A 24880-nucleotide genomic window follows, 5' to 3' on the forward strand; every position below is an offset into this window, starting at 1 on the left:
GACTGAGTATTCAGGAACAGTAACCATAAACATAAACCCACTGCGCTAAACTCCGTCCGCCGCCCTTTGCATATTGTTGTTATTGTTTAACATTTCCCCCTCAGAAGCCCAGCACAGGCCCCGCTTCCGCCGGGTTGCTAGGGCGGGTGTCACAGGCAGCAGCTTCCCCCGGTCGGTGCCGGGGGGGGGATGGTGAGGGGAGCGCACTCACACACGCCAAACTACTCCCAAGATGTCTGACATGGAGGATGACTTTATGTGCGATGATGAGGAGGACTACGACTTGGTATGGCTCTAGTGTCCGCGGTTTACCGCGTAGAATTAGATCTCGTTTTCTTTTGGAGGTAGTTCCTGGCGGCTGAGAGTGGAGAGGCCGGTTTTCTCCTTCCTCCTGCAGCAGGAGCTGTGGCTGCTGTGTGTGTGAGACCGAGCTCCAACATTTCAACCTTACTACCTGCAGGCGGAATCTCAGTACGAATTAAAACGCAGCTGAGGTTGATCTGCCTATCATTTCTTTCAAATCCATACTATTCCGGGTGGTGTTTTAGTTGCTGATTCCCAGATATCTGGTAACCTTGTGAGACGGGCCTAGCCCGCCAGGTTAGGCCGAAATAGATTGGGCCTATTCTTGTTTCAAGAGACCCAATACTTCAAAATTATCTCACAGTGTCTCTTGTATGATTGCTATTAATTCTAATTATGTAGGTTCCAGTACGAAAATTGTGAGTTTCAACGTGTCAGTTGATCTAGGGCCTCAATCTACCTGAATGTACTGTGTCTTGTACAATTGTCATTAGTTCCATTCATATTGGTTCTAGTACGAAAATTGTGAATCGCCAATGCCATCTCATTTAGGGCCTCCTAATTTGCCTTAACATAAATAATGTACGACAACAATCTCTGAATACATACTGAAATTGTAATAATAACTAAGCTATTGGTGTTAGTCTGTAATGTTTTGAAACTGTAGCTCTCTGTCATACATGCATTCGGTACATTTTGTCATATTTATCAAAATGTGTATTTGTCTGTTACTTATATGTATTATCACATATTCTTTTGAAATCAAAATTAAGCAGTTAATCAAAATTATGTCAAATTGAACTTTTTTATAACCTTTCAATGTTTTTATAATTTCAATTTAAATCAAGTGCTTTTTGCCTTCATAGAATTGATCGTTTTGCAAAATAATAGTAGTCAGATTTATGAAAATGAATCTTAATGAATTTGAACAGTGTTAATACGCTATCGACTGTCATTGAATTTTAGGGAAATGTACTCAAACTAGGATTGTGCAAGCATTATTGACAGCAAAGCAATTTAGTAGTTAATCCATTGATGGAGATTATTGTTTATGACATAATCTGTTGAAATCACCACTGTCACAATTCACCTTATGTATATATAGATAAGTTTTGAAAGTCCTAATTCAGGATACACTTTCCATGATATTGAGGGTGTAAAATTTAGTAAACATGCAATAGTGTCACAGTTTGGTCGAATCAAATGTTTAATCCAAAACCGGTACAATCTATGAAATTTGCTGCAGATACAATTTTCATAAGATACTCTTAGAATGTAGTCATTTTGACATCCCAGTCTCTGTGCCCCTCATTTCAAAAGATTAATTGTTTGTTTGAAGGATATTTTTTAAATTGGCTTCTATGTGAATATCTGGGGCGAAAAAATTGTATTCTAGGTTTTGTTGTGTAATAATGCAAATTTTTCAAGGAACTGCCAGTATTTCATTTTATGCATTTCACCAGGGGTTCTTTTACCAAGGATTATAACTAATGTTCTTTCATCCATTCTTTATTTGAACGGAATACCTTTCACTCATTAGTTGGCAAATTTATTTTAATTATTAATCAATGTGCAGTTTCAGGAAGCTAAATCAGTAAAGGTACTATGTAGTTATTATTCATTGGTGGTTCTGTTATCTTTCTATTTTCACTTTCTAGTGTCATCAGATGAATATACTTTCTTGCAAAATCCATTTCCACGATACTATGCATACACTGAAGAAAATTGCAAGGAACTGCAGATGCTGGTTTACACCTAAAATAGACACAAAATGAATTGAAGGTAGACAAAAATGCTGGAGAAACTCAGCGGGTGCGGCAGCATCTATGGAGCGAAGGAAAAAGGCAATGTTTCGGGCCAAAACCCTTCTTCAGTCTGAAGAAAGGTTTCGGCCCGAAACGTTGCCTATTTCCTTCGCTCCATAGATGCTGCCGCACCCGTTGAGTTTCTCCAGCATTTTTGTCTACCTTCGATTTTCCAGCATCTGCAATTCCTTCTTGAACAAAATGAATTGAATTTAATTTAATTTAATACTTTATTGTCACATGTGACAAAGTCACTGTGAAATTCTTTGCTTACATACCCAAAGTATGCAAATAGTCGCCTATCGGTGCTTACAAAATGCTGGAGTAACTCAGCTGGTCAGGCAGCATCTCTAGAGAAAGGGAATAGGTGACGTTTTGGGACAAGTCTGATGATAACATTAAGATATTCTTTAAGAGTAGTAACTTTTGACGTCCACGTCGCTTCGGCCCTTTGGGTCTGATGAAGGGTCTCGACCGCAAAAACGTCATCTATCCCTTTTCTCCAGAACCCGCTGATTTACTCCAGCATTTTGAGTCTAAAATTGTAATCCTAACTTGTTTGAATGTTGAAGCAGAGAGCTGTTAGTTATAACACTTCGTCATAAGGAGTCAATTTATAGTTATTTACAGTTAGTTATTTCACATGCTCTAATCTCAAAATGGTTTTCCAAATATTTTGGTTGGACATGAATTATTCCTTTTTTTTAAATATCAGGAATATTCTGAAGACAGCAACTCTGAGCCAAATGTGGATTTGGAAAATCAGTACTACAATTCCAAAGCGTTGAAGGAGGATGATCCTAAAGCAGCGCTTTGTAGCTTCCAGAAGGTAAAATATTTATAGGAATTTACATTCTAATCCAAGCGAGCATTTCGACTATATTATCAAATGCTAAGGGTGATAATTTTATGTACCTGTTGAGCAAAGATAGTTCTATCATTCTGAAATTGTACAATGTCACAGCACAGAAATGGGTTATTTGAGTGATCAGATCTGCACTGATCTATTTTGTATGAGACATTTTAGTGATTTCATTTCATTGTTTTATGGGAAACAAAGGAATAATCCTTTGTTCAATTATTTTGTGGAGAATTAGATGTATCTGGGGAAAAAAGGCAGTTGAACAAATTTGTTCAAATAGTTTATGATTAGTATTTCTATATTTTATTTTCATTGTCATTTTTATTATCTTGAATTTATACATTAATTTTGTGACCCTTTCACCAACCAGTTTCTGCAATCTATCATTATTTGGTTTATTGCCACTCTGTCATCTTAAAATCCATTGGGTCTCTACTTTATTTGCTTTAATGGAAAAAATAACACTGGATTTGCAAATACATGTAATGTTGATAAGAACTAAGCTTGAATATTTGTGTTTGTTTTTATGTCCCTAGAATAATGAGATGTCCAAAATTTGCAATATGCTTGTAGACATTAGAGAGATAGTGTGTAAACAGGCCCTGCGGCCCACCGTCCGCACTGACCAGTGATCACCGTGTATACCAGCACTGTTCCACATGTTAGGGACAATTTACAAAGCCAGTTAACCTACAAAACTGTACATCTCTGGAATATGGGAGGAAACAGGAGCACCCGGAGAAAACCCACACAGTCATAGGGAGAACGTACAAATACCATACAGACAGCACCCGTAGTCAGGATCGAACCCGGGTCTCTGTTGCTGTCGCTGTAAGGCAGCAACTTTACCGCTGTACCACTGTGCCGTCCTTCAACTAACTCTTAGCACCCAGATCGTGTAATTTATTTTATATTCTATACCACTAGACATAAATCAAATTGTGTTTCTCTTTATTGAACAGACTCTATATCTGATTCTATTAAAATGAGTTGTAAATTTGCATACCTAAATCCCTCTTGTCCCTATTAAATAATAGCATTGCTTTCTTTTCCCTATTATTGTATTTTTTTAAATAAGTTATTTTTCTATATTAAGCTGCATCGGTCAACTATCAGCCCATGCTCTTGCAGTCTTTTACCAATCTTCTCGTGACTGCCATTCCCCTCCTCTGATTTGTGTAATTTAGTATATTTTTTCATGTACATCCCACTGGACATTTATCTCTGAGTCATAGTTAAATACATGGCAGCTAGAATTTAAATTTACTCTACCCAGTTGGGAAATCAGTAGTGAGTACACATTCGAAATGAATTGATCTGACGTAAATGTTACTCTTAATTTATACATTTAGTAAAGAACAGTACACAGACTCCATAATTGATAATTCAAAATATAATCTAGTAAATAGGATTTTATCTCATTTAGGTAATTTCCCTACATTTGTAATTTATGATCACTGTCATATTAGATTTGTTTTGGAGGAACCTGTGTGTGAAATGTTAATATCGTTCCAGTTTCTGCTCTTTAGTTTTTTTTTGCAGGTTACAAAATTATGATTCTTATTTAATGAAGATATGAAAGTGCAGTTTCTGTTGACAATTTCTTAAATGATTCGCCCATGCATGAAATTCACGAGACTTACTGGTCATGAATATTTATTTGTCACCAGTCAAAAGACCATTCCTCCACCACTACACTCTATCTTCTTTGACCGTGCCAATTTTGTATCCAACTCGCCACAGATCCCATGTGACTTAATAGGCTAAACTTTTTTTTTTCTGCACAGGTATTGGAACTGGAAGGTGAAAAGGGAGAATGGGGATTTAAAGCACTCAAACAGATGATTAAAATCAACTTTAAGCTGGTAAGAATACGCATAGAATACTATTTTAACATAGAACATGGTACATAGAACAGTACAGCACAAGAATAGGCCCTTCACCCCACAATGTCTGTGGTGAACATGATGCCAAGACCATCACTTATCTACCTGCATATACCCCACATCCCTCCATTCCCTACATAGAAAAACAGGTGCAGGAGTAAGCCATTCGGCCCTTCGAGCCAGCACCGCCATTCAATATGATCATGGCTGATCATCTAAAATCAGTACCCTGTTCCTGCTTTCCCCATATCCCCACATATCCATATGCCCATCCAAAAGTCTTTCAAATGCCACTAAAGTGTCTGCTTTAACCACCACCCACTGCATCCAGTTCCAGGCACCCACTACCCTCTGTGGGGGAAAAAAATCTTGCCCCACACATCTCCTTTAAACTTTGCTCCCTTCACTTTAAAGTTATGCCCTCCAGTATTTTACTTTTTTCCTATCGTGGGGAAAAAGATGCATGTTCAAGTGCTTATGCTTTGTAAAGAAGAATATTTTTGAATTTCAAAGAGAAGTAAATGAGAGATGTATTTGCTAAATATTATTATTTTGTCAATACAGGGGGGGTGACTATTGTCCAGAAACGGAACTGGGTCTTCCATTTAAATACTGTAACTACAGGAGCATTTCACGGGTTGCTTGTCCTGCAGTGAATGACTCGCTTCCTAACACCTCAAAACAATTCAACCCATTCAGTTCCACTGCTTAAGAAACTTTAAGCCCTCATGATTGGCATCCCATCCACCACCCTAAACATTCATTCCTTTTCAGTTTAGTTTATTATTGTCACGTATACCAAGGCACAGTGAAAAACGTTTTGTTGCGGTGCTGTCCAGTCAGAGAAAAGACTATACATAATTACAATCAAGCCGTCCACAGTGTACAGATACATGATAGAGGATATAACATTTAGTACAAGCTAAAGTCCTATTAATGATAGTACCAAGTTCTCCAATGAGGTTGATGGAAGTCTGGACTGTTCTCTAGCAGGTGAGAGGACAGATCAGTTAGCTTTTCTCATTGTGGTTGTAATATGTACTGTCTACAGAATGCACTACACTTACCTACCAAGATTCCTTCAACAGCATCTCCCAAACCTGCACATTAAGTAGGGTCATGAGGCTTGTTATTGTGCTGTACTGTTCTAATAGCAGTGTGTCCAGGCTAGCGCCACCATACCAGGTCCTCTCTATGTCTCATGCCTTTTTGACTGGGAAATACATCCATTTATATCACTGGGCCTAAATCCCAGATCTTGCTTTTCAACAGCACCCATGGGAATACCCTCACTGGAAAGATTGCAGTGGTTCAAGAAGGCAGCTTACTGTCACTTTTAAAGGGCAGTTAGAGATAAGCGTGAAACACAGGCCATGCCATTGGTGCCCAGATCCCAGATTTTGACTTTAATAGAGTGCTTTTGATGAGACGTTTCTTCGTACATGTTCAACTCTTTATTAATTCTAAATGTTTAATTATAAATATGGTCAATTAAAGACACAAATAGAAGATAATTGGGGCTTAATCCACAGGGTAACTATCCAGAAATGATGAACAGATATAAGCAGCTGTTAACATACATCAGGAGTGCAGTTACAAGAAATTATTCGGAGAAATCAATCAACTCCATCCTTGATTATATATCCACTTCTAAACAGGTATGCTTTTAAAATTCATCTGAAAAGAACTTTGTTATTAACTTATCATTTCATAATGGGGTAATATTCCAGTGAAATCAAGGTGGACCTCTTGACAGATGAACCTATGATTGATATAACTGGGAAGTGTACCCTTCTGCTCAGTTGAGTGCGAGTGGAACTCACGAACACTAAACTGGTGACTACATTATAATAGGTCAGCACAAACCTGTGAACGTCTCCCACGCTGGGAAATGTGATTGATGAATCCACACCAGGGTTTTCTGGCACAACCAAAGCTGGCCCATCAAGCAGATGAAATGTGTAGGAAGGAACTGCAGATTCAGGTTACACCGAAGATAGACACAAAGTACTGGAGTAACTCAGTGGGACAGGCAGCATCTCTGTAGAAAAGGAATAGGTGATGTTTCTGTGAATAGGTGAAGATGGGTCTCGACCCGAAATGTCACCAATTCCTTCTCTCCAGAGATGCTGCCTGTCCCACTGTGTTACTCTGGCATTTTGTGCCTACCTTCTGGCCCATTGAAGTGCATGGGAGAAATTGACTGCAGGAGAAAGATTTAGAATTTAATTACTTTTAAACATATGTACATGATTTTACTTCTTATATTTAAGAAGTGATTTTGAATGTTTGTGAATGTCAATTGGGGGCTCTCGTTATCAATGCTGTTCTGACAGCACAGCTGATCACTTGCCCAAGGCCACATCAGTGTACTGGAAGCCAGCTTCCCTGGAGAAGACTGTGCCCAGGACTGTGCTGGAAGAAACAGCCTGGTTCAGTGTTCAAACAGCGGGTGGCAGTGAAAGAACTCTGTCAATAGTTAAGTAAATCCACAGCTGTAACAATGTTGTAGAGAGAGGAAAAAAATAGCAGAATGTAAATATGCTGCTTGTCAAACCCAAACCTTAAATCCATACTTCAAGAAGTGTGAAAGTGTAAATATTCATAAATACATTTTAATGTTGAGTCTGTAAGGCTGGCAAGCAAGTAGTGGATGACTAACGCTAGATTGTGAGAAACAGAGAGGACACAATTTAAAGTTGTTTAGACAAGAAGAAAAAGCTTCTGGTTCTTACTGTTTATGACTTGCAGAATGTGCATGAACGGTCAAATAAAGAAATTAAACCTTGTATTCAATAACTTGGAGTGAAAAAACATGCTGGATATGAGGCACTGCACAGAAGAATAACTTGAGAAACATCAGTACCAAGGCTAGATACTAATAGACTGAAAAACAAATGGGTATTGGATTAGAAAGGATGAATAAAGAGACATGAATTTGGTACCTACATTTTTGAATGCAGTGGAATACAAACCTGCTGAAGCCATATAGTGGGTTCGAAGGAGTCACAAATCGACAAGAGGCAAGAATGCAGCGTTCCGGGGAAGGATGAGGCCGTGCAACAAAATAATGGTGATGCTGGTTATAACTTGGACTCTAGTAGTTAATGTCGATCGGGCCATTAAGCTGAACATTTTACATGTGGATGAATCCATGTGTTAGGTCGATTAGCCAGGTGAACACTGGAATAGTTCATAGAGGAGTCAGCAAAAGTATGGATAAGGATCCATGTTGCAAGTATGAGAGAGATGGTTGATGAAGAGAAAATTTGGTTTTAGAAAGGGCATTCAGATGCTAACAGTATAGTTTAACCTGAGTGTGCTGGGATGAATCTGTACCAGGCTTTGGAGCGATGCAGCCACTGAAGATGAGGTTTATGTGATGTGAGCATTTTGTGTCAGGATTTTAAGTCTCATCGAAAGCCAAGAATGTAATAGTGTGATTAAATTTCACATGACATTTGTATGCTGCGGGATCCAACCAGTGAATGTGCTAACAAGTGTTTCTGTTTGCTGCTTGGGATTATTCTCTTTGACATTTGATGCATGTAAATTTGTACTTTCCAAGTCACCTTTCTTAAAATCAGAAAACTGAGTTTAATCATCAAATAACACTTGCACCTGCCACTGAAATACATCAGCAGTTGACTTTTTTATCTTTTGCTCCTTGTTGTTTTGTTCGGCCATCAGTACATCATGCAAACAATTGAACATGATCTCTAAGCTAATGTTACTTATCAAAAAGGTTGAGGTGATGTCCCATGTCTCAAGATGGAGAGTAGTTGCTCTGACCATTTAAAATGTGTCTCTTTAATCGGAACACATTCTCTTTATGTATTTAACAGATTAAACCTTGTTTAAGATTGTTTGAAAATGGGCAGAAAGTTTAAGTGGCTGAACTTATTTTTTGTTAGAATACCCCAATGCCTTTCTTCTGTCAGGATATTATTGTACGATTGCTGTTCCGTGATGACTTGCTGGAACACATGCACACATAGGTATGGTCATCAGTGATGTATGGCAGCATTTAGTCCATTGACTCTCCGAAAGAGTAGAAATTTAGGTGAAGGTCTGGAGGATGCTACATCAAGAGCATGAATCAGAAAATTTACACTGTGAAAGCCACTTAGCCCATCGTGTCTATGCCAGTCAAAGAAGAGCTATAATCCCACCTTTCAGCAGGAGACCCTGTGGCAGGGTCATCGTTCAATTATATGTTTAATTTCCTCAAATATTAAAAGCAGATTGACAGCTTAATTTACCTAATTAAACCAAATCCTACTTGTGTCCTTGAATTTTGGTATGCCTTCTGTTTAGCATAGTAAATGCATGTCCCATTGTGTTTATTTTGATCTTCTGCAATGTGTCACCGATAAAGGCAAGCATGAGAATTTAGTATTAATTAAGCACTTCAGTTTGCCACTGGAATGCCAACTCTTCTGTGTTATGCCTCTTAGAATCTGCTATATTGTATGTTCCAGAGATTCACAAACTTGATCTTTCTGTAATACTTTTTGCATGAAGGTTTCAAAAGATAACTAATGTCTTTGTCTTTAGTGATTCTTGAGTTCAAGTTCCAACTTTGCAGTCCTCCTCTTCTGACTAACAGGCAAAGTTTATGTATGGAAAGGAAAAGATTATTTTGCATAGTTTATAGCCAAAGCCACACTTTTAATACAGTCATATGTAATAGAGGAAGATGTGGAGCTGCTTATATTTTAGAGCAAGTTGTGCAAACATCAGTTATATGTGAAATAGAGGGAGAAATATCCAAGGAACCAGGAGATCTCCTCTGTACTTTGGTGCTGTTACATTATTTGTATCCATGTAGGTTGGGCAGCGTCCACTTTAAATGTCTCCTCCTGAAAAAGTGACTGCCCATAACACTCTTTCCCCCCCCCCCCCCCCCCCCCAAATATCATGCTTGAATAACTGTTCAAGTACCTGAATAAAATGTAAATCAGCTGAATCTGGTGAGAATCCTATGACGGAGTCTTGACAGGTAGAATTTGGACCTTTGAAGCAAGCACCCTCCCACCCCAGTTGTTAGTTTCCATGTGTTTCTGTACATTGCAACACTCGTCATAGTGAATGAGGTTGGATTTGCACAAAGGTTGAATCTGACGTGTTCATGGGCATTTATTAAACTTATTGCAAAATCATGATGTACAGAACAGGCCACCACCAATGATCTGTAACGGGAAATGTAAAAAAAAAGTTGCCAGTTAATTCCTGACCACTGCACCAACTGAAAATAATGTAATGGGAACAGCTTTAATCGTGAACTGTGAAAGACGGTGAGATTTCAGTTCTCTGCAAATGTGGTGGTACTGTAGAGTGTGGTTTTCCTCTTTAGAAAAGTTGCTCTTGGTGGCTTTTTTTTCTATAGCCACCAGAGGAAAAATAATAGCTTCCAATCCAAATGTTCTAAATCTCTGCATCTACTGTAGGGTTTCCCCCACTGCAATCGATACTCCTGCTTAATACATGCACTATTTGACAGCATGAAACTGGTTTCATTTGAAGTGTATTAGATTGAGGTAGAATGGGTGTCCTGTATTTTTATTTTTTGCCTTGTTTATTTAACACACCCACAAAAATTCCCATCGGCCCTTTTCCTCCACAAAACTCCAAGTTTCATAACTTGCCTTGATGAGGAAGTTAGAAACATCCATTTGGTGTTCCCAAGTAGGAATAGGAGAGAAAATGATAATAGGGAAGCAGTCTAGAAATCTTTAATATATTTTATTCCAGTCTTATTTCTCTTTGTTTTGCCTGCTTTTATGTTATATTTGCTTTTTCATTTTTGTTTCTGATCTTGTGTTGATTTTAATGTGATGTCTTCCCCCTCTGAACCCGTTTTCTTGAATTATTTTTCTTTTTTTTTGCCACATTACTTTTTCTTCCCATTTTAACATCTTTCTGTCCTTTTCATATTTTTATTTCTATCTCCTCCTTACCCTTCCCTTTTTTTCCCCCACCTTACCTGCCCTCTCTGGAACCTGTTGCAACTACCTTGGTCAAGCAGCAGAAGTCGATGAAGAGGCAGGGTAGCAGCGGGGGAATCGCAGAAACGGACCTGAAAGCTTGCTTTGGCGGGGAAGCTGAATCAAAGGTCAGAAAAAGATTTGCATAATGTCAGGATGGATAGATGTGACGAAACTGTAACATCAGTGCTTGCTGTTTGCTTTTGCTGGTGCGGGTGGTGAAGTGGTTAAGTAAATCAGTTACTTCAATCTGGTATCAGTCATCTAATTAACCTGGCAGTAAGTACAGGTATAGACTTATGGCAATGGCAGGATTGTAAGCACATTTGATCTTTCTACCATTTCAAAGTAATGTAAATCATGTTTAATTTCTAAGATTTGAGTTGTTGAGGAAGCCTCAAGACCTCTGGTCCCATAGTTATGTACTTATAAAATTGTTGTTAATATAGAAAACTAAATGATTGAAACAAATTAACTAAAGTAATATTCTGTAGGCTTTAATTTCTGCTTTTGAGACCCATTGTACTTCAGTATATTTTGCAGGAAACACTGGCTCTTCAAACAATGTCTTTGGTTCAGTGTCAAATTATTCAGATCTAAACTGAATAAAAATAATTTTCTACTGTTGAGAAAGCTGGTTAATATTAAAGTCAGAAGTAAATTGTTCATAACTTAAAACAAATGAAATTTAGTGCTCCTTCAACCTCACGACCATACTTCTATGATCATGGAAAGCAAACTGTCTGTGGCTGCTGAGTTTGGGATTAATTTTGCAAAACTTTGGAATGGCAGTGAATAACACTGAATAATGTCAATACAGGCCTTCCCCAGGTCACAAACACCTGACTTGTGGACACCTATATATATATTCTCTTTTTCTCTCTCCCTCTCTCTCTCGCTCTCTCTCTCTCTCTCTCTCTCTCTCTTTTTAGTAATGGTTCTTATCATTCTTGCGTGCTTTTAATTTATTTATTTACTTATTTGTTTATTTGTTCCGAACAAGTAAAGACATAAATAGGAATAAATAACAACAAAATCGAAATAGTCAAACAATTGGACATTCCAGGCAATATTTGCAAAGGAATAAAAAGCATAAAGCAAAATTTAAATGTCCAACACTTTTTCTTTACAAGCTCGAAAAGGAGTGAGAAGAAGAATAACTTATTTAATCTCACCCCTTCTCCCTAAACCCTTCTTCCATATTTAATAATTAATTAATTAATATTAATAATACCCCAGACAATTTTTAGAGATGCATACAAACATATATATACATACAACTGATATACACTTACAAGTAATATGTATGAAGTAACCAAAAAACATAAATAAATAATAAACAAAATAATAAACAAACACCATACATTACAATAGTTACGGTATCGTGTGATTGTTGTGTCTTTTATGACTGAAATTGTCTTGTGTATGTCTGTAAATACGGAACCTTTTTATTACCTGGGGACGGCCTGTAGATGTAAAAATAAACTGTGCCCAAAAAATTTTGATATGTATGGTGGATAAAGGGGTAAGGGCACCAAATATAAGATAGCTTCAGGTCCAGTATAACACCTTGAATTGGGTTGAGGAAGGAATGGCCCCTTTTCATTTTATTCCTTAATATTAATAATGACCAGTTTTATAGACCCAATGTAAACATCTGATCCATTCATAATAATAATAATAATAGACAATAGGTGCAGGAGTAGGCCATTCGGCTCTTCGAGCCAGCACCATTCTTCTGGTTGCAAATTTTTCAGATTTCTGCTTGTGGTCCAAATCGAATCACTCTCAATACTTTAAAGTGGATACTTCAAAAAGCCACACTGGGGGGAATTGCAACTCTTTGCATGTTTATTTTTCAGATGGACTTATTGCAAGAATTTTATGAAACTACCCTTGAAGCATTAAAAGATGCAAAAAATGACCGATTATGGTTTAAGACAAACACAAAGGTAATCCTTCTATTTGTTGAATTGCATTCTGACCAGCTTACCATCCAGCCCTTGATAACTATTGTGAATGATGCTCAATTGATTACCGTATATTTGTTTTCAGCTTGGCAAGCTATATTTGGAAAGAGAAGAGTTTGGGAAATTACAGAAAATATTACGCCAACTCCACCAGTCATGCCAGGTATTCTGATTTTACTTGGAAAAATATTGTTAATGCATCAACATACAGATTATATAACAGGGTTTAGTTGGGAATAACCTTGTGATGTTGCCTATGCAAGATTTACCCAACAGTAAAACTCCGATGATCTGGGACAATAGGGTCAGACATATTGCCTCAAAAGTGTCACAAATGTTAGTGACGGTCTAAACAAGACATTGGTTATGACGACGGCAATGCCTGTAAGCATTTAACAACTTTTAAAGGCCCGTGGAGTCAATCAGCGTTTGGCAAGTTCTCTGAAACAGCAATGAGTCATAGAGCTGAACGGCACAGAAACAGGCCCTTCAACCCAACTTGTCCATGCCAACTCAATTTGCATTGTGTACTTTGCCCACATTTAACACGTATCCCTCCAAAGGCTTCTTACTGATGGAACACAGCGAGATTTGTGCACAGATTTGCTGTCCTGTCCAAAACAATATACTGGCTTTGGATAAAGTTCATAACAATACCAAACTAATTTAAGGGATGAGAGAATTGTCCTATCTAATTAGATCTCTGGAGGTTGAGGGGAGACCTGATAGTAGTACAGGAATCTTGATTTTTTTTAAACTTCTCTAGAGAGTTGTGGAAGCTAGTATTGGAGATATTTCAAGAGGAAGTAGATATATTTTTGAAAGATCCACTATAATCATATTGCACCAGGGTCAAGGTGATCTACTCCTGCTGTCTTTTTATGTTCTTGTGGCCCAAATGTATTTTATTATTTCATAGACTGATGATGGTGAGGACGATTTGAAGAAAGGGACACAACTTTTAGAAATTTATGCTCTGGAGATCCAAATGTATACCGCACAAAAGAATAATAAGAAATTAAAAGCACTATATGAGCAGTCCTTGCACATTAAATCTGCTATTCCTCATCCACTTATCATGGGTGTCATTAGAGGTGAGTGTTCACACAACAGAATTTTTGAGAATTACTGTGATTTTGTTTCAAGGTTTTCTGGACTTTTAAATGTTGCAAAAGCAAGAACTGTTAATGTTCAGTTAAATAGTACTTCTGCAAATATTTCCATCTTTGCTTGTTCCTTTGTGAAGTTTTAGTACAGTTAGATAATATGTCAACGAAGATAGACACAAAAAGCTGGAGTAACTCAGCGGGTCAAGCAGTATCTCTGGAGAAAAGGAATAGGTGACGTTTCAGGTCGAGACCCTTCATCAGACTGAGAGTCGGGGGAGTGGGAAATGTGAGAAATGAAAAGGTGCATGGAACAAATGAATAAAAGGTATGCAAAAGGACGAGTCAAAGCCAGAAACGATGATCAAGGAAAGATGGAGCCCACAATGGTCCACTGCTGTCTGTGGAGAAGGTGATAACTAGTGATGCAATCAGTGAAACTCAGCAGAACGACAGAGAAGCTAGTACGCAACTAGGGTGGGGGAGAGGGGGATACAAGGGTTACTTGAAGTTGGAGAAATCAAAATCCATACCGCTGGGGTGTAAGCTGCCCACGCAAAATCTGAGGTGCTGTTCCACCAATTTGCTTTTAACCTCACTCTGACAGTGGAGAAAGGTCAGTGTGGGAATGGGAAGAGGAGGCAAAGTGTCAATTTATTATCACTGGAATATTAAACACATATGATCACTTGTTACATTTCGGTGCTGGAATGAAAGTATATTTAAACTGACCTATCATTCTCTTTGTTGTAAAAAGCAGAACATTGAGGATGCTTAAAGTTAAATACTGAATGAAATGTTCTCATCCCCAAATGTAAATTTCCTGTTATCGGCCAATTTGCAGATATATATCTCTGAGAATTAAGTAATGGAACATGATGATTGTCTTATGTTGTGAAAAAGGTTACTCGTTGATAATTTCTTTGTTAATGCTAACTAATAGGGATGTTTCCATAATATGTCTTTGTAATGAAAGGCTGATGTGTTAACCCATGACTGTTTAAAACAGGTTTGTAATTCTTACTTCTTAATCGAGTGGAGTGGGTTCACTATTTTGAATGGGAAATTGATAGGAATATTGAAATCTCTGGCTTCTGGTCAAGGAAAGAACAGCGTTGCCTTTCTTTGTCTTGTGGGCATCATCTGGTCTGTGATTTCTGAGGTATAACCAGACCTTAATTATTTTTGAATATATATATATATGGATTGCCATTTTGGGGCTTAATTTGCGCACGCTTTCTGTCCTTAATCCATTCTTTGAACCAGTCTACCACCATTCTTGGTTGGTGGTATATCAGTTTAAAAGAGTGGATTTTGCAAACCGGGCTTGGATGTTGAAAATTGACCAATTCCAAAAGTCCTTGCAACCCATCTACTGTACTGCATACTACCGATTTTGTTATAACTATATATTTCTAGAACGCGAATTTCAAATCCATGTCTGGATGCCAATTTCCGCCTGTTTTTTGAAAGTGTGTCTATAATTTATTGCAGAATGTGGAGGTAAAATGCACTTAAGAGAAGGAGAGTTTGAAAAGGCCCACACCGACTTCTTTGAAGCATTCAAGAATTATGATGAATCGGGAAGCCCTAGACGTACCACTTGCCTGAAATACTTGGTATTGGCTAACATGCTGATGAAGTCAGGAATTAATCCCTTTGATTCTCAGGAGGTAAAGTGATAAATTAGATTTCAGTCAGAGTCTTGAACTTTGGTGCAGCATTTTATCACAGTACTTATTTATTCTATTTTCATCAGGCCAAACCCTACAAAAATGACCCAGAGATACTTGCAATGACAAATTTAGTAAGGTAAGTCAAACTGTGCATAAATGTGTCACTTTCCTGAGTGTTTAAGAAGGAACTGCAGATGCTGGAAAATCGAAGGTAGACAAAAGTGCTGGAGAAACTCAGCGGGGGCAGCAGCATCTATGGAGCGAAGGAAATAGGCAACGTTTCGGGCCGAGACCCTTCTTCAGACTGGTCAAACTGGTTCAAACCCAGTCTGAAGAAGGGTTTCGGCCCGAAACGTTTCCTTCGCTTCATAGATGCTGCCGCACCCGCTGAGTTTCTCCAGCACTTTTGTCTACCTTCATTTTCCTGAGTACTGTGTTCGATTTGCAAGCCAAAATCATTGAGACTTCATGTAATAAACAATTTAGAACAGGTCCACTACCGATTTTCCAGCCTCCTTGGTTCCAGAACCTTGCTGGATCACCCATTTTGCCAGACCAACAGAGGTCACGACCTCTGACAGAACTCTAATGGTACCAGAATGATCCACCTAGGCTGCTGGGCGGCCGAGATACCGGCCCCATTATCAGCCTTGGTTGGCAATGGGAACGGATCCGCTGGCTCCGGCCCGGACACAGTTCCAGTTTCCTGACTCCTGGGGATGAATTCAACCTGCCGATCAGAAGTCCAGCTGCGGAAGTCCCAATGAGGTCAAGATTGACCACCTCATCTGGCACAGGTGCCGGTGCCACTTCTGGGGGGGATTTCAAGTACGCTCTCATAATTGTGTCCAGATTAAAGGAAGTGCCGGACCATCAGTTGCCTGAAAATCTGTGGTGGAACTGTATATGGTTTTTTTCTAGTTTAAAAAGTGAGTATGATGTAGTTTGAAAAATACATATTTTCAAGCATTAACATCAGAGCATGGATTGGTGAGATGATTGAGGATGCTTCTGGGCATCATGAACTTGGTGCCAAGTGAGGAAGGACCACTCGCTGGATGTTTCTAAGCCCAAGATATTGGTATAAAGTCAACCAGGAACAGTGTACCATATTGTTCTGAATGCAACCATTAATTTAAAGGCAGTGCAGTTGTTTAAAATCAACAAGTTTATTTTGTTAACGTACAACTCGGCTGTAATGACGACTGTTGGGGTTACTCTCGTAAGGAGATTGATTGAAAGATTTTTTTTGTTTTTGTTTTAAGTAATTTATATGAGGGAGAATCTGATTTCTACTCAAACTCTGGTATTTACAAATGATATTTTGCCTGCACTATAAAACAGATTAATTCCAGATACTGTAAATTTTCGGATATTCTCAATTTTAACAGGCAAAGGTAATTTAAATAAGCAAATATGTGCTTTTTACTATAATAGAATCATAGATTATTTTTATTACTTTTGATTTTGGAAAAATAGAGTTGTTCAGAAAACCAATGTTTGAAGAGAATTGAAATCAATGTATATTTTTCCTCAGTGCCTATCAAAATAATGACATCACTGAATTTGAGAAGATTCTGAAAACCAATCACAGTAACATCATGGATGATCCCTTTATAAGAGAGCACATAGAAGGTATGGGTCGCCTATTACAACTTATTATCTCGCGTGTTAGTGTGCATGTATTTCAAAAACATATACTCAAAGTCTAAACTGTCTTCCTTCACATTATGTTTTTGGACATATTTCAACAGTTGTAATTGCAAAGGCACCATGTTGCATGAATGTAAAGAATGAAATGTACTGATGATATTTCTGAAGGCATTAAAATATTTCATTGTTCCACGGTTTGATATTGCCTATATTTTAAAAAATCACGTTATTTTCTTGGCTAATAAAATATCATATGTTTGCATACATCTGAACAAAACCATGTTAACTAATCAGTTGTATAAGGTCCTAAAAGCTTTACAATTGCACAATTCATTCTGCTTTCTTATCCTACAGTACAGGTGATATGTGTATATAGAATAATTGTTAACAAATTTATCCCACTAGACCGGAGAGAGCTAATATGGATATTATAGAGTTTCCTGCAGTTTCTAAGTGTTAAAAACTCCAGTTTGTGGGGTACAGCAGGTGCACAATTGTTGCACCAATTTCCAAAGTTCAAATTCAAGGAAGTGTGTTCTCTGCAAAACTATAATACTGGATCCGTTCATGATTATTCTGGAAAGCTAGTTGGTAGCAGTTAAACTAGTTTCTATTTCATATCCAAATGATTAGTGTTAAAATCATGTTGAAGACCCGAAACGTTACAGATTCATGTCCTCCAGAGATGCTGCCTGAGCCGCAGTTACTCCAGCACTTTGTTTCGTCCTTTAAAAATGTTACTTCCATAATTCCAGTGTTTGAAATGAAATTAAACACCGAGATGAAGGATTTGTGTTTTGGATTTTAAATTATAGATTCACTTTGACCAAACATTTAAAATCCAAAACACTCTAAAATGTAAGAACACAGATGAAGATCATCAGTGTATATTCTATATTTTTATTTAATCAGGTCATCAATTGAAATATTACAACTACAACAGGATATGTTGGGAACAGAACCAACAGTGGGTAAACAAGCTGAATGATTGACTTCCTAAAGATGCTGCCTATCCTTCGTGTTGCTACAAAAAAAATAGCCGACATTTCAGATTACCAGTGTTTGTGAATTGTTCCGTCATTAATAACTATCCCACAATTAGTTAGTAGTATTTGTTTCTTATCAAGTAGCCATAAAATTATTGGATTTAGTATTTTCACACTACTTCTCTAGTATTATTCACGTTTAATACATTCTCCCATTATTTATTCAGCTGCCTTAACCATAAAATCTCCACGCAACAATGATGAAGAATATTATCTTGCATGTTTATTATGGAGGGGAAAAATATTGCCATTTTGTGTGTGCTTTGGTTAAACCTAATACTATATAACGTGCAGCTCAAATACCAGTATCCTGCACTATATTTGGTGAGACTGTATTACCCAGGTATTATTTAACTTTTTTTTCCTCTTGATGGATTTTACCTTCCCACAGAACTATTGAGGAACATCAGAACCCAAGTCTTGATAAAATTAATAAAGCCTTACACTAGAATACATATACCATTTATTTCAAAGGTGAGTTATTTTACAGTTAATATTTGTCAGCTTTTATCAACACTCATTTGGTAAATGTGAAAATCCACAACAAATGAGTGGGGGGGGGGGGGGGGAGGGAGGGGAGAGGAGAGGAGATGAGTGGAGCCGAGATCACTGAGCACACTCACTTGCTGACTGAGTGACTCAGTCATGAGGCTGGTTGGTGACAGCTCTTACCTTCACGGCTGTTTCTGTGATCCTCTCCGACACACTGTTTTACTTCATTTGTGACTTTGGAAAAGTTTGGGTTGTGAATGCCTTTAGTTTAGTTTAGGGGTACAGCGTGGAAACAGGCCCTTTGGCCCACTGGGTCTGCATTGTGTCATAGAATGTTAACATCAGAGATAGGTACATAATATCCCTGGCTCTAAGTACCACAGACAAGAGTGTTTAATTTCATGTGTAGCAGGAACAGAACAACAAAATTCTTATTTTGTTTAGAGTTCAGATACACGGTGTGGAAACAGGCCCTTCGGCCCACAGAGTCTATGCTAACCATCGAACACCTATAAACTAATTCATTCCCATACACAAGGGACAATTTATAGAAGCCAAATAACCGACAAACCCGCACATTTTTGGAATATGGAAGAAAACTGGAGCACCCGGGGAAAACCCATAGGGTCATGGGGAGAACGTACAAACTCTGTACAGCCAGCACCTGTTGTTAGGATCGAACCCGGGTCTCTGGCGCTATAAGGCAGCAACTCGACCACTGCGCCAGTGTCTCGCCTCTTATAAGTTTAGAAAAGATTTTAAGATTTAGATAAGTTTAAGAAATAAATGATTTTGCAACACAGAGACTGCCTCTAGTCATATAATCTTTAACATTTTCATGCTTAATATTCAGTTACCAAATTTCAATACTGTCTATTCCCAAACTGCTGTTATAATCATCATTGATGTTTTGGTCATGTGTTCAGAAAAAATAGGCCACATTGAATTATAAACTGCCCCCTTATTTTAAATGGGAATTTGAATTGGTAATTTTGTGGTCCATTGTGATGGATGTTGGTAAAACAGCAAATTGAATCATCGAGTAATTGAGAACATTTCCAAAATCAGCCTCCCCATTTAGAACTGATGGCTGTCCACAATGACTAGTGTGTCTGAATCACCTCATACCCTTGAGACATTGGATAGTTTGGGAGATGGGATTGTAAATGGTTATATGAAATTCAACCAATAATTTGTTAGTTTGTTAAATCAATCGTATTTTTGCCGTAGGAGTTGAACATAGATGTAGGAGATGTAGAGAGCTTGTTGGTGCAGTGCATACTGGACAAGTAAGTACCCTTACAATCCAATGCAATGAACATTGAATTCACTAACCAGGCAATCCTACACCCCGATACACCTCCCCCCCTCCCCCCCATAATCAAAGACCCTTCATCACCCAGTTCCCTTCCCCTCTTTCATACACTCATCTATCATCCCCAAGTCTATCCTATCTCCTTCCACCCTCATTCCTCCATCTGGCATTCCATTTCACATGTCTTCTCTCATTATCCTTTGTCTCCTTTTCACCTCTAACATTTGTCACTCACTCCACTCACCTGCCGATCAACACCCTCCCCTACCTGAATCCACCAAGCACTTACCAGGCTTTGCTCCATCCCCACCTTTCTTTTCCAACTTTCCCTCGACGTACTCCTATGAACTCTATAAGGGTCCTAGCCTGAAATACCTTCTTTCCATTTCCCCCAAATATGCTACCTGACCTGCTGGATCTCCAGCACTTTGTGTTTTGACCCTTCTTGAAGTAGATGTATTTCAATTGAATGTCTTGAGTTGGTGCAATATTGCCAGATTCATCAGTTGCAGCAAAGGAACAAAGATATGTCCTGTTTCATAAATTAGTTACATTTTATTATCACCTTCATTGCTTAAAAATAGAACAGTACAACACAAGAAAAGGCCCTTCGGCCCACAATTTCTGTGCTGCACATGATGCCAAGACCAACTCTTATCTGCTTCCCTATCCCTTCATTTCCTGCATATCCATATGCCTATGCAAAACATCCACTGCCTACCCTTATTTATCACCCTCCTCACATCTTCAAAGAAAACTTGATCAAGTTAGTAAGACACAACCCGACATGTACAAAGCCATGTTGATTGTCCCTAATTCTCCCATTCTCTTCCAAATGGGGGTAAATGTTGTCTCGGAGAATCTTCTCCTATGGGTTGCTTACCACTGATTTGAGGGCCTCTGGCATATAATTCCCTGGATTCTCTCTACTTCCCTTTGGAAGTAGAAACAACTTTAGCTACTTCCTGGTCCCCAGGGATCTCACCTGTAACTAGAGAAGCTGCAAAAATATACGTCAAGGCTCTCACAATCTCCTCTCTTGCCACTTTCAATAACCTGGGATAAAGCTCATCAGGTTCTTGGGATTTATCCATCTTAACACTCTTCAAAAGCCCCAACACCACCAGTCTCTTAATTTCAAACTTCCGTTGCATATGAGTATTCTCCACACTGATCTCACTGTCCTCCATGTCCTCCTTGTTGAAAACAGATGCAAAGTTCTCATTTAGTACCTCACATACATTCCCAGACTCCAAATACAAATTCCCTTCCTGATCTTTGAGCACTCCTACCGTCTCCCAGATACACTCTTGTTTTTGAAGTCTGAAGAAGTGTCTCGACCAGAAATGTCACCCATTCCTTCTCTCCAGAGATGCTGCCTGTTCCGCTGAGTTACTCCAGCATTTTGTGTCTACCTTCGTTTTAAACCAGCATCTACAGTTCTTTTCTACACTCTTGTTTTTAATGTATGTATATAAAAATCTAAAGACTTTTTATGGCCCTTTTTGGCCATTGAAATTGTCCGATAGATTTCATTCCTCCTTTCTTTATATTCCTCAAAGGCACTGTCTGATTTCATCCTCTTAAATCTTTCGTGAGATTTTTTTCATTTGAAAGAAATGAAGAAATTCCTTTTTTCCCTTTTTTCTTTTTGACCAACTTTCCAACCTCTGATCATCCGTGGTTCGCTTCCATTACCATCCTTGTCCCTCCTCCATGCCGGTTCTGAACTTCGATTAACTATTGGCATGAGATTTACCTAATTTAAAATGAATTAAATGGCGCAGTTACTTCAATATATTAACGTTATTGGAACATTCTGCATTCTGTGTTGAACAGTAAATGAGACGATATTGAAAACTTTCTATTCAACCTACTGAAGCAAATGTTTTGCTCCACTTGCAGCACTATTCATGGGCGGATTGACCAGGTCAACCAACTTCTTGAATTAGATCATCAGAAGAGAGGAGGCGCCCGATATACTGCATTAGATAAATGGACCAATCAGCTTAATACACTCAACCAAGCAGTTGTCAGCAAACTGGCTTGATGCAAGTTAAGCTTCTACATTAATGCGATATGGAAAAGATGCAGTGATGTAAACCTTTAAAAACTGAGAATGGCTGAACTGCTGCTGTTGGTTGGCCCTGAAAACCACCAGAGCATAGGCAGAAGTGCTTTTTGATCAACTGGTTTGTGTTTTGTTGCTGCATTTGTCCCAAGACCACAGCTTTAATGTGAAGAAAGCCAAACTGCTGCAGGATTTATGATGTCTCGACATTGTGCCCTCCATCGTAAGGGAATTGACGATCACAGAGCTGTTTGTGTCATAATTTCAAAAACAGACTCTTCACTTTGACATCTAAGTATTTTATCAGTTTAAACAAAAAAAAAACTCACTGAAATGTTAAAACAAAACTTGCAATAATTTGATATGCGTACTAGTTTTTGAAGATGCATTCTTTCATGTACGATTTGGCATGTTTGCGTCTTTCTGCAAAGTGTCATGTCAACTTTTAAGTTATGTGGCCCATGAGTTTTCTGTACCTGCAGTGTAGTAAAAAAAATAGACAGGAACCTCCTTCTGTGGCATACTGTCACGTCAGGTTTAAAGCAGCAAAATAAAATACAGCTCAGAAATGGGAAATGCTGTAATTTTGGAGTGCTTCCATTTGTTTTTTTTTCTCTCAACAATTCATATGAAAACCATGTGCATATTCCATCTCTTTGGCCCCGGTAGATCTGCATATATTGTGAACTCGAGCATTCATTCATTCAGACAAGACAGAGAGGTTTGTCAAGAGAACAATAACTTAAGTTTACAATTTTGGTCTCGTTTCGAAGTAGTCTGTTAACTAACTCGAGTACATATAATTGAAAGCACATCATTTAGTAGTTTACCTTCTGACATATACAAGACTTGGTGGTTTTGTGTGCCATAGTTCGTTCAACCTGTGCAAAGCTTTAATTGGCTGAGGCTGTTTGACTGCAATTATTCTTGAGGGTGCTGCCTGTGTGATTAGTCAAAATACAGCACTTTAATTTTGGATATTAAGAATGGCTTTGTTTTTAATGTCTTATACCGTTAAATCAGAAAAATAAACAAATTATCTCAATTGTTCAGTACTCAACATGTTGTTACCCCAGATGTGGTGAACACATTTTCAGTTCTTCCATGTTTTCTAGTTAACATTGTTGCCTGAGTTATTGGGTTAAAAATCTCAACATGGCCATTTATTTCTTGGTTGTTTGTCTCAGCTGAAGAATTATCTTATTTTTTTTATTTTCTCATCCATTTTTAATTTCTTTCCTAAACATTTCATTATTTCCATTGCATGCTTTGACCTATTTAAAATAAGGAGTCCTTTTCTACAGCAAAGTTTTACCTTTAACGTTGAACTGTGCTAAGCATGATGTATGCTACTGTTAATTTTGGTTATGCAATTGGCATTCCTGTTCTAATTAATTTAACGGAAGATAAATGTACATGATTACAAATTCAGATAGTTTATATATGATGTGGTGAATTTGCGAATGGATTTATTATACGTGATGTATTTCATAACATGCTTGAGAGAACTTTCTATAAAGACAGCAGACTACTGACCTAGAATGATCTGCGCATTCCAGATCTTGGGCTCTACATTTATATTTTGTATTTAAAAGGTTTAATTTATCATTTACAACCAAAAAGAAAATGCCCAAGCTGAAAGCTTATTTTCGAGTATTTTCAGCAACATTAAAATTTATAATTTTATATTGAATGTTTAGCTTTGCATTAATAGTTTTCCAGCTAATTATATAATGAGGATGTCGTGGGCTTAACATGAGAAACTCAACTTAATTTCCAATGATTTGCTTTTCATTAAAGAGAATGCCTTTCATTAAATCAAAACCGTGCAAATGGTTTTGGGGTCATTTGCCGGCTTGCAGCCTTTGGTTCACCTAAGTGAGAATTTCCACACAAAAAATGAAATGGAACTTTGCAGAAGGAATGGGGAAAAGCAACAGCTTCAGGTAACTTTTAAAGTAGGAGAGATGGAGATGAAATCAACAGCCTCCGAATGTCCTTTCCCGAAGAAAGACTGAATGCATGATTCTGCCGTCAGACTCCGTCCCAGTCTCTTGGCATTAGCGCTATGAGAGTGAAGGAACAAGTTGGGGTTTTAATAACACCTCAGGACTCAAGATTATCCTAAACTGCACATGGGCAGATTGGAAGATATGATTAATCCAAAATGGACATTAATCCAGTCACCCTAGTATACAAATAATAATCAAAGTAACAATCTTATTTCTATATTATTAATTGCTTGAGGAAATGAGTGGAAAAATAAATATATTTCAGGTAGATATCTATTTGTGAAGTAATCAATTCATGATTTTGTTAACAGCAAGTTACCCTTTTGCCTTTTCACTGGTATTTTAAAAATTACTATTGGAAATAGCATGGTTTTAATGCAGCAAATCGCTTCCCTGTCTACAGCTATTTACTATTAACATTTTAAAGTATCATACGAGCAAGATGAATTAAGTGAAGGGTTGAGTTTATAATTATGTATATTTATTTATCTATGCCTCTCCCATTCTCATCCTATATTTCCCTCCCCTGTCCTCATCTGATATCCCTCCCTCCAGTTTCACAATTCACTCATTTGACAACCTTCAATCTCCATTCCACCTTATTCCACCCATCTGCCAACAATCACCTGCTCACTTATCCATCTTTATCTATCACTTACCAGGCTTTGCTGTGCCCCCCCCCCCCCCCCCCCCAAC

At 38.0% G+C, this 24880-nt stretch overlaps 1 protein-coding gene across 2 annotated transcripts; it reads left to right on the forward strand.

The window, feature by feature from the left end:
* Positions 1 to 136: 136 nt before the first annotated feature.
* On the forward strand, positions 137 to 23857 carry cops2 (COP9 signalosome subunit 2). Of its 2 annotated transcripts, none has more exons than XM_033050333.1 (14): positions 137 to 286; positions 2824 to 2937; positions 4758 to 4835; positions 6389 to 6514; positions 10882 to 10971; positions 12706 to 12795; positions 12899 to 12976; positions 13733 to 13907; positions 15414 to 15592; positions 15679 to 15731; positions 17133 to 17230; positions 18686 to 18768; positions 20017 to 20075; positions 22007 to 23857. In XM_033050333.1, exons 1-14 carry the CDS (start codon positions 233 to 235, stop codon positions 22149 to 22151), a joined length of 1422 nt encoding a protein of 473 aa, XP_032906224.1. In that variant the 5' UTR covers positions 137 to 232; the 3' UTR covers positions 22152 to 23857. The 2 variants fall into 2 exon arrangements, with proteins under 2 accessions (XP_032906224.1, XP_032906225.1); XM_033050334.1 differs by having other exon boundaries at positions 10885 to 10971.
* The last annotated feature ends 1023 nt before the right edge of the window (positions 23858 to 24880 follow it).

Source organism: Amblyraja radiata, chromosome 34 (genome assembly GCF_010909765.2).
Source record: "Amblyraja radiata isolate CabotCenter1 chromosome 34, sAmbRad1.1.pri, whole genome shotgun sequence".
NCBI lineage: Eukaryota > Metazoa > Chordata > Chondrichthyes > Rajiformes > Rajidae > Amblyraja > Amblyraja radiata.

What these genes read in the sequence shown, in the direction of transcription:
- cops2 (XM_033050333.1), top strand. Translation starts at nt 233, where the DNA reads ATGTCTGACATGGAGGATGACTTTATGTGCGATGATGAGGAGGACTAC. An exon ending in GCGGGGAAGCTGAATCAAAG is followed by an intron (nt 10,972 to 12,705) that starts GTCAGAAAAAGA and finishes TTTATTTTTCAG; the next exon opens with ATGGACTTATTGCAAGAATT. An exon ending in AACTCCACCAGTCATGCCAG is followed by an intron (nt 12,977 to 13,732) that starts GTATTCTGATTT and finishes ATTATTTCATAG; the next exon opens with ACTGATGATGGTGAGGACGA.